This window comes from Trachemys scripta, chromosome 1 (assembly GCF_013100865.1).
Source record: "Trachemys scripta elegans isolate TJP31775 chromosome 1, CAS_Tse_1.0, whole genome shotgun sequence".
In the NCBI taxonomy this organism is placed as follows: Eukaryota; Metazoa; Chordata; order Testudines; family Emydidae; genus Trachemys; species Trachemys scripta.
In genome coordinates this window covers 229,246,634-229,257,257 of record NC_048298.1, presented here as the reverse complement: position 1 = coordinate 229,257,257, position 10,624 = coordinate 229,246,634, and the positions used below count along the sequence as shown (strand labels likewise).

General features: G+C 43.1%; 1 protein-coding gene across 2 annotated transcripts in view; it reads left to right on the top strand.

Annotated features, from left to right (window-relative positions):
- Nucleotides 1-10,624, top strand: part of VWA3B (von Willebrand factor A domain containing 3B) — a 127,003-nt gene that overhangs the window by 31,996 nt on the left and 84,383 nt on the right. Inside the window, exons 9-12 of one of the 2 annotated variants that reach the window (XM_034757928.1) lie at nt 474-587; nt 5,084-5,280; nt 6,018-6,172; nt 9,001-9,139. In XM_034757928.1, the coding sequence (XP_034613819.1) occupies nt 474-587; nt 5,084-5,280; nt 6,018-6,172; nt 9,001-9,139 (605 nt within the window). Of the gene's footprint in view, nt 1-470; nt 588-5,083; nt 5,281-6,017; nt 6,173-9,000; nt 9,140-10,624 lie in introns of both variants that reach the window. The other variant, XM_034757927.1, reaches the window with a different exon arrangement.

The window sequence follows — 10,624 nt, the reverse complement described above, 5'->3', positions numbered from 1 at the left end:
CGGCTCCCGGCCCCGCGCCCCCCGGCCCGGCCCGGCCCCGCGCCCCCGGCCCGGTACCATGCCCCCGGCCCCGCGACCCCGGCCCGGCCCCGCACCAGCCCCGGCCAAAGAGGCCCCGGCCGAGCCCTCCCTCCCTCCCGATTTTCCCGGACATGCCCGGCTTTTGGGGATTTCCCCCCAGACGGGGATTTGAACCCCCAAAAGCCGGACATGTCCAGGAAAATCCGGACGTATGGTAACCCTAAACACATCTCAAGTGAAGCTTCGTTGCTGGTGCCTCTCTGCTCATGTATATTCCTTGAACCCCTTTTAAAGAGAGGAGTTCCCACTGCAAAGGGACCCTATGAACAGGGTAATAAAATGGTACCTACCCAGGCAACGCCATTGACGTTAGGATTGTTGAGCAGGTGTAGAGGTGAAAGCAGAATTTGTCTGAAAGCATTGAAGTCTGTGCATTATTCCTCCCACAGTAGCTGGTGTCAGAGAAGATGTCTTCCTGATCTGGAAGGAGTTGGATGAGGCCAGAAATGCGCTGATACAACTTCAGAATATTTTATCAGAGTCTGACCAGCCTATATCTGGCAAAGGTATTGTTTATAGTTCTTTCTAGAAAGATATCGTGTTCATGATTAATTTGTTTCATTTGTGGGCAGTTTTGATAAACTGCCAACTTAGGGATGATTTTTCTTTTTAAGACCATTTTAAGACCAAGATATGACATCTATAGTTACGGTTGCATACACTTACCTTTATAAGCTTCTATTTACAGTTGCTTTAACTTTGTTAAACTTTAACAATTCTTGGGTGAATTTTTCCATGCTTGCTTTCTGCCTTTTGGAAAGTTTCAGCAAAAACTATTCAGTTGTCTCTGAGAACAAGACTAGCGAAAACAAGTAGTTTTACTAATGTTAATTTTTCCGGCTATTTTTCTGAGGAGCTCAATCAGCTCTATGGCTTGAGGGAGGGACTTGAAACCTGGCAGGGGATAGCTGTGCAGTTCAGCTGCCCCACAAAAATTCATCCACATTTGACATTACAAACCTCTGAAAATTGTCATATGCTTAGGCCTTGTCTTCACTGCAGCGTTAACTTGAGTTGTAACTCGAGAGTTGCTCCTTATTCAGGCCTCATCCACACACTAAAACTCTTCATTGGAATGTGGTTGCGACCCAGGTTTGTCAACTGGCAAAGGACAGTGTGTGTGTGTGGGGGGGTGGGGGGGTGGGGATAGGACTCACCTGAGTCTGGTCTGTACACTGTACTTCACCAAAGAATGTCATGTGAGGTCTCAAATAAAAGCCAATGTCAGACTGGTAATCAATATCGTTGTGAAATATGTATGCAGATACTATGTAAGGAGTTCTGAATATATATACTCAAAACATGTTCTTAGTCTGTGTCATTAGCAAAAATGAAAACCAGGCTTTCTGTCTGACGAGATGTTTCTTCATATATCTGTTTACATGTAAATTGAGTATTGTCTTGTTCACAATGGGTCTGCAGTCTGAATTGAATGAAAATGAAGGAGTGTGGGAACTAAGAGGAAGAGAAAAATAGCAGGTTTTGGTGGTGGGGAAGAAGAACCTTCTCCTGAGGTGCACTTCAAAGGTTTGTTCCACTATATATGGAGGGTTTAGGGGTGGGTTAAACAAGACACCCTGGCACCCTTCACTGAGAAGGTAAGCAAACAGTGAGTTGGCTTTATTTAAAAAAGGGGGTTTCAACCAGGCTTGGTTAAAAACGCTGGAGAGAACTTTGTGTGAGAAGAGCTTCTTTAGAAAAGAGAGTAACTTGTTAGTCAACGTTTCGTCCCTAGAAAGTGTGTTATGATTTTGCTTTATATGTAACCATTTGTTTCCAGTAGTCCGACTCACTATCACTTGAATCTCTGGTCTTTGATAATAAATGTATTCATGTTTTCACTATGAATATATTTAAGTGCTGTAGTGTTAAGCAAAGTGGTGATCCTGAGGTGAATCTTATCAGGTGGTGTGCACTGTTCCTTTGGGAACAGTGGGTCTGGTAATCCGATGAGTGTTCAGTGGATCAGGGGCTGGACACTGCAGGGAATGCTCAGAGGATTCAGGGGTTGGTGTGTGCATATTACTACCTGCACAGAGGGAGCGAGGCCTGGTGGGGCCTGGTGGGGCCTGGAAGGTAGTGCTTGTGTTGCTAAAGGCTGTTGGTTTCAGGGAGCTGATCCACAACAGGCACAGACAAGACTGTTTCAACCTAAGCAGTGGTTTGGGGTGTGAGGTTCCTCACCACCCTGGGTATCTCTGTGGAGCATCACAGCAGTGGTGAGTTTAACTCAAGTTGGCTGGCCCATCGGGAGTATAGGCTATAGCTCATGTTAGCACAACGTGTCAGCTGCGAACACAGTCACTCTGTGCTGCTCATAAAATCACTCTGTATAAGTCGAGTGTTAGCAGTGTGGCCATTCTCAGGTGAGCTAGGCTAACTTGAATAGAGTTAACTTGAATGTATAACTCAAATTAACTCTGCAGTAAAGACAAAGCCTTGGGGCGTGTCTATGCTACAGATGTGCTGCTCTAGCACTATTGTGTAGACCAGGGGTAGGCAACCTATGGCACGCATGCCGAAGGTGGCACATGAGCTGATTTTCAGTGGCACTCACACTGCCCGGGTCCTGGCCACCGCTCTGGGGGGCTCTGCATTTTAATTCAATTTTAAATGAAGCTTCTTAAACATTTTGAAATCTTATTTACTTTACATACAACAATAGTTTAGTTATATATTATAGACTTATAGAAAGAGACCTAAAAAGGTTAAAATGTATTACTGGCATGCGAAACCATAAATTAGAGTGAATAAATGAAGACTCGGCACACCACTTCTGAAAGGTTGCCGACCCCTGGTGTAGACACTTGCTACAGTGGTGGAAGCGAGTTTCAGTCACTGTAGTTAACCCACCCCTTCTGAGAGGTTGATGGAAGCATTCTTCCATCGACCTACTGGTGCCTACACTGGGGTGTAGGTTGGCTTAACTATGTCTTTCAGGAGTGTGAATTTTTCACACCCCTGGGTGGCATAGCTAGGTCAACCTACATTTTAGGTGTAGAGGTTTGTTGCTAAAATCTCTGAATATTCTATCTGCCCTGATCATGATTCCAGGCCTGATGGGGCTTCTGCATGGCAACCACACATTCCCAGGCTTCCCTACTTGGCTCTGTAGGATAGTTAGGCAAAGAAACAGCTGAAAAGCATGTTTTGACTTAGGGGAAAGTGTTCGGGATTGTAAACCAAGAGTTCTGATCTCAGCTGTTCCACTACTCAGGTATTAATCCTGTGCACTTCATAGTCATTACTTCTGGACAAGGCCTCCGACCTCGGATCCCCCCCTTTCTACAGAAGGGGTAACTAAGAGGTCACACAAGATTGCTTCTGGCAGAGCTGTGAAGAGAACCCATGCCTCCAATATGGAAGACCGTAGTCTGATCTACTTAGCCACTCTGCCTTTAAGCATAGTTGTGCCATATCTATATGGTTGGCTGTGCTGTTTGTAACCATTGGCTCACACTACCTTCTAGAGCCAGGAATAGAACCCAGAATTCTTAATTCCCAACATTTCATTGCTCTCTTACAAATAGTGTGTAAGCCACTGGCAAAGTAAGTGTCATCTTCCCCATCTAGTGGCTGGACCTTTTAGAGATAATAGCCTACTACTGCTACCAGTTAATACTTTAGCTCAAATTGGAGATCTGTACAGTGGATCTAAAGGTCATACATTCAAACCCTGCTGATGATCCATGGGTGAGGTGTGTGTCAGTATTATTCCATTATTTTTTCAATTTTCTTGTTTAAAAAAACTAGGAAATTACATTAATACAGGTTACAAATATTAAGGTTGCAAAATTAAGCATTCAGAATTAAGAAATGTCAGAAATAAGGCTTCATGTGCAACCTTAATTTGGTTCCCTTGTGTGTAAGCATTATGGTACAATCTATAATTACACAATCGCATATTATTTGTTCTACAGAACTTCTGCTTCATTCAGTACATAGGTTTGGCAATGAATGAGATAGAGGGATTCAGGGAGAGAAAGGACATTCTCTGGAGTAGTACCGGAGAGCTGAGTTCCATTCCTGGGTTTGCCACATACTTCCTATATGATGTTGGGCAAGACTTTCATAATAAATATGTGCAAAGGGCCTGAATTAAGGTTACACGGGCAACTTTAATTCTGACATTTCCTAATTTATAAGTGCTTGACTTTGCAACCTTAATGTTGTTTTAATGTATTTTTTTTCATATACTGTATAATCACTGTATAAAATGTTAAAATATTCTGATCATACACTAGACTGAATTAAAGAAAATGTTAAATTCCAGTGTGATTAATAGCTGAACTCGGGTAGCCCATCTATTTTGTCTCTCAGTGATTCAGATAACTGGAGTTGTCCTGTCTGTCTACATTTCTTTCTTTGTCTTCCCGATCTCTTTAAAACTCTTGTATCCTAAAATGTACTCTGTTCTGTTCTAGTGAAATGAAAAAGAGGCTGTCTACTTTCCAGTGACTCTTCAGATAATACATTATGTATACACACTAAGCTGTGGCCTTTACATAAAGTATATGCAAAGGAAAAAAATGCAAACAGACTTGTTTTAAAACATGATTTAGCAGAGTTTATGAAAGGCCAGTCAAAAGGCAATTCCTTTCATATGATAAGGCTCTGTTCTTGCAACTTCATGCATGCAGTCAGATCTCTATAACTATAATTATTCAGTGATTCTACTCAGAATTCTGATCAACATTCTCAAACATGGTTGCCTAAAGTTAGCCTCCTAAATCCATACTTAGGCAATTAAATAGTTGGCCTCATTTATAAAGTGCTGGGCATCCCGCAGCTCCCATTGGCATCAGTATGATTTGTCTACACTTTTGAAAATCAGACTATTTATTTAGGTATCTAAATATGGAGTTAGAAGCCCAAGGTTGGTCTTAGGTTTGTAAATTTTGGCCCAGTTATCCATATATCAGTCTTCTTTTGTAATAGCTTACAGAAACTCTTTGGTGAATTATGTTAAGTACAACTGTATATATGTATATTTTCAAATCAGCAACCAAAACTGATCCTCCAGTGCCTGAGCCAAAACCCGAGGATTATATAAGTTCTAAGGAGTGGTTGCAGAAGAATGGCTTGAAAGCTCAGAAGCTGACGTTGTATGAAGCACTTGCTGATTGTACTTTTCGGCATGCTGACGGGGTGGTTGACATAAAAGCCAAGCCAGAGGATGAATCTTTACAAACTGATGCTGTAAGTACTGCTAAGATTCCCTTGAATGCTGTGTCCTTTTCGGCTTCTGTCTGCTTTTCTGCTTTTCAGACTTGCAATGAAACTTTATAGATGAGCCCTTTGTACAGCATGTGGTCTGTTTGTAACCCCATTCTTATTTGGAGGATTATAATAAAATCTTGTTAATGGAACAGGATGAAGAGGTTCATAAGTGAAATGGAGTGGAAGTGACCCTCTCTTTGCCCTGAAAGGACAGCTTTGCCTATCCTCCTGCATTCAGCATGGAATCTGCCACCAAGGATGGGAGGATGGTTTCAGCAACAACTTGTTTTTCCTCATCTTTATGACTCAGTGGAATGGGGCAAAGGAATGTTTGTCAGTTTCTTCTCCATTCCACATGGTCTAGGAGATGTAGAGGCCCCAGATGCTCCAATACTACTGGGGTTTAAAGCAAAGTGTGAAGGGTTGGATTATTCTGTGGTTTGCTTGCTCTTCCCAAGCTCCACCAGAGCACTTTTCGCTATACTTCTCCTGTTCTTTCTAAGAGCAGGTCAAGGAGGACAGGGAAACAGTTTGTATTGATTTCGTATCAGGAGCCAATGTCCTGAGCAGGTTTATAATCTGTGGCTACTTCTGCAGTTATGCAGTTGAAGCAGGCATAGATCCCTGCCTTTTAAGTGTATTTTCCAAATGTTTTTACAGCACATTGCAAAGATCACGTTTAAAAACATTTAATTCATAATTCCTTGCCCCTGTAGGAGACGAATAAGAAAATAATCCACGCAAAATACTGTGATAAATTTATACACACTTACTGGAAAGATGGGTCTGTGGTTCATGTGTATGTCTCTACTGAGAAGTACAGGCAGTATGAAGAGAGAATGAAGAATGCTCTTGGACAAATGGAAAGAAGGTTAGTTTGGTTTCAAATGAAATCTGTTCAGATCTGTGCTCTAATGCAGAAATGTTTTAAATTTACAGCCATGGCAGACAGAAGCAGGCAGTAAACACCCAATAAAAGTTATAAAGAAGTTAGTTACCTTTTTTTAAGTCTGACCTTTATGTGTAGGACCTCTTAGTATTCATTTACTAAGAAAGACTGATACATGGATTGAACACAGTTTTGTAACCTTGCATTCTTCTGTTCGAGTGGAAGGAAAAATCGTCTATTTTCTGCAACCAGGAGTGTATGAATGCCTGATATTGATCACTGAGGAGCATTGATGTAAGAAGTTGAAAAATTGCCTTTTAGTAAAAGGTATCAAGGTACTTTTAGAATCTACAATGAAACTAGATAGGCATTTACTCCATTTATCTATGAGCTGAAAGTTTCTTGTTCAAATCAGATGCTACAATAATAAATATTAAGTAAGATAGGTCATAATTCAAAATTGTTTGCACATGTATAGCATCTTCCATCTGAGAATCACAAGTGTATCTCCTTGTTGAGGAGCCAGCAAACCTGTGTACAGATTGCTCCCAGTTAGTAGTACCCACCCCAAAAAATGTGGAGAGGGGGTTAGCCTGTGGCCCTCTGGGACATTTTGGGAATCACTTAGATTCGTAATGGGTTCTGTCCATCATCTGCCCTGTAATCTTGGGTGCCTTAATAGTATGCGGCTATGACTCAGAGCCTAGTTACTCCTTGCAGCCAGGGTACCCCCAACAGCGCGTCTAGTCCAACTCTCCCCAAATCCATCTCTCCTAGTTCTTAACCACCAGACACTTGAACTTTTCCCCTCTGGTATGACATCCCTGAAGGTGTGAAAACTGACACCTGTTATCAGTTCACTTTGACACACACACTCCAGGCAGTTTGCACAACAGAGACCTGCTTGGAGTAGAACCAAACAAAAGGTTTATTTAATAGAAAAATCAGAGATTCAAAGACAAATTTGGGAGAAAAAGCAAACACATACAAGTCACACAGAAAATAAACATAAAGGTCAATCTCAGGCTTTCTACTTCTATATTAGCTAAATTCCCTTTTCTAGTATAAGTTACCTACTGACTCTGAACAGTTTTGCAGTGTGCCCCGTCATCGAGGGGATCTAGTGTTCCATAGACAGCACCCTGCCTAGATGCTGGCTCTCAGTTTTTGGAGGTCCTTCACTTCAAACCCCCTCTCTTTTGAGGATTTGCAGATTTTTTTTCTCCTCTCAGACTATGGTGATACATGGTAGAGGAAATTCCTTTCTCTCTTAGTTTTCCAAGACCAAGGTTTTCATTTCAATTTCAAGTTGTTTCGATGTTTCCCCATTAATTCCACTTTTGCTGCCTGATTGCTTCACCCCTCTGTTGTGAGATGGTGGTGTGGTTGTACAACAGTTACAATGTTCTAAACATATATACATACTTATATCCATAGCCATAACTTGTAAACACCTCTCCTAATGACCGTCAATGTCAGAACACTACAAGCTTTCATAAAACACCTTTCTTGATATATATTCATACACAATAACATTGTATACAACCGTTTGATTCAATTCCTTATTCTTTGGGGTTCAGACCTTTTGTACCCCCCTTGGGGTGTCTGGACCCTGATTGTCACACCCTCCTCTCCACCCTAACTAGATCTGGTGACTGGCCATAGAGAGAACATGGTGCTCAATCCTAGGGGTGGCTCAGCAGTGGAGCTCCCCAGGAGCTCAAAGAGGCCTTTTGCTTCTCTAAAGCATAATCCTTCCAAGAACATCTGCTGGTGCAGTGTGGCTCTGCCCCACCCAGACCTCAGGCGTGCAATTAATAGGCATAACGTAGCCCTTATAATATTTGTCTGTTAGGGATTGTTCTCAATGTAACAGAAACGATTGTGTTCAAGCATTTCTCTTCATAGTTTTTCATGTTTCTTCCCACCAAGGGTATCAGTGCCTGAATATATTTCATCAACATCCAGGGTTTTGTTATTTTTCCTTGGTTTATCCTGTCTTTGTCTTCTTCTGGTTGAAATTCACATGCCAGTGAAAGCTCCTAGCAGGACAGATTTGAGAGTCAAGGATTTTATATTTCAAATCCGAGAACACCAGCATAGATTTTTCTATTTTGAATGGCTTGTCCATTCGTCATGAAACCTTGGTAGAGTACTTTACATGCTTTTGTGAAATACTTCATGAGAAAATGTCCGTCAGCTGCAAATGTGACATGATTCTTTTATTTTTTTATGGCATCATTCTCTTTTAACTTGTACAAAGGTGAGTAATCTTTATCTCAAAGCCACTGCACTATTTGTTAATATCCCACACTGCAATGTATGCAGGTTGTTAGAGCTCATCAGAGGAACCTAAAGTGGAACCAGTTAGGGGCTCTGAATCAAGAAAATAATTCTGTTCAGGAAAGCACTCAAGCACACATTTAACTTTAAGCCTGTGCTTGAATCCAGTTAATTTAAAATTAACAATGTGGTTAAGGCTCCTGTTCAGTAAGGAATTTAAACATGAGCCTAACATTAAAGTTGTTTTAAGTGCTTAAGTTTCTTGCTGAATCAGAGCCTTAAGTGTTTCCCTGAATGGGGATGGATTTTATCACGTGTAAGTGCTTTCCGGAATTAGGTCTGGAGTACAGTCACTGAGCAGTAGGAACACCTTGGTTGCTCACAGAGACAGCTAGTTCAATCTGGAAGATTATTGGCTTTAATGTTACCATAATGCTTTATGCTGCCTATCTAGCTCCAAAATGTTATTGAAATGTTGCCTTTCACACCATGTTCAGGTGACTTTATTTATTTTATTTTTTTTGCAGGGTTAAATGGCTCCAGCGAGGGAGCAGAGGTCTCTTTGGGAATGTGCTTGAAGATCACGTCTATATTCTCATTGATACATCTCAGTCTATGAGGGACAAACTTCCACTTGTGAAGGAGAAAATATTTCAGCTCATTCAGGTTAGATAAAATGGTGGGGTTCCAGAAACCTGATATGTGTAGCAGTACTAGTACTTAGAGCTGATTGAAGCTTTTTTTCCCCTCCACATTGTTTTCAGTTAAAATTAGTAGCCATTTAAAAAAAATGAAACATTTTGCAAAAACATTTGATTTTCCTAAAAATGCTGTCAGTTCAGGTGACCAATCTCAGCCAGCAGCAGCAGAGAGCAGCAGTTGTAGAGAAAGTCCTGCTTAGCCCTCGGCTGGAGCATGCCCTCTGCAGATAGAATCTTTGGAGACTTTAGCTAAGCTCTAGCAACTCTCTACTGAGCATGTGTGAATTGTAATTCCTCCCCCTCCCCCCCAAAGGCTTGTAACTAGAGCTGGGTGACATAGTTTTTAGACAAATAATTTATTCACCAAAAATGCATTTGGGGGTTAACCAGAACAGTTTGTGAATTTGTTTGAGTTCACTGAATAGTTTTGATTGAACTGAAAGAAATAAACATTTTGGTAATGTTGAAAGGAAACCTTTCATTTAGACCTGTAAAATTTCTTTTGGACTCTCAGGCATTTTGACAAAAGCAAAGAATTCAAGAAATAGCTGGTGGTGAAGAAGAAGGTGGTTGTGGTGCCACTGCCTTCCTTATAATCTTTAGCCCAGTAGCTAGGCCATTCACCTGGAATGTGGGAGACCCATGTTTAAGGCTAAGATTTTGTCACAGGTATTTTTAGTAAGTCACAAGCAGGATGCGGGCAATAAACAATAAATCACGGAAGCCTGAGCCTCGTAGTGTGGGGCTGGAGCTGAAGCCCCGCCGCCTGGAACTGACAGCCAGTGGCATAGCCAGGTTCTAAGAGCAGAGGGAGCAAACATAAAAAAGGTGCCCCCCCCGCTCCTCCTCTGGCCATGCCCCCTGGCTCCTCCGGCCACGCCATGCCCCTCTCTTGGCTGGCTTCTCCGGCCACGCTGCGCCCCCCCTTGCTCCTCCGGCCGCGCTGCCCCCCATGGCTGTAGAGGAAGGCTGGCAAAGGACAGGGGGGTTGAGGGGAGGTGGAGGGGAGGGATGTAGAGGGAGGGTGGCAGGGGACAGGGGGGTTGACTTGAGGGGAGGTGAAGGGGAAGATGTGGAGGGAGGGGGACAGGGGGTTTGACTTGAGGGGAGGTGGAGTGGAGGATGTAGGGAGGGTGGCAGAGGACGGGAGTACGAGGGGAGGTGAAGGGGAGGGAAAGGCAGGGGTATGGGGTACATGGGAGGGGTAAATGGGGTATGGAGCTTGGGGAGGGGTTACCGGGGATGGGAGTGCCGTGGGCTGGGGTACCCGGGGCTCTCTGTGCAGAGGGGGCTGGAGCTGCTCCCGGGACCGGAAGAGCCTGGGAGTCCGCTGCCTGCCCTTCCACTGCTTCTTTCCGGGGCCCGGCCGCTAGGTCCGGCCCAGCCAGCAGCAGAGAGCAGCAAACCCCGCTGTCACTGCCTCGGAGGGGCTCGCCGCGAGCAGCGCCAG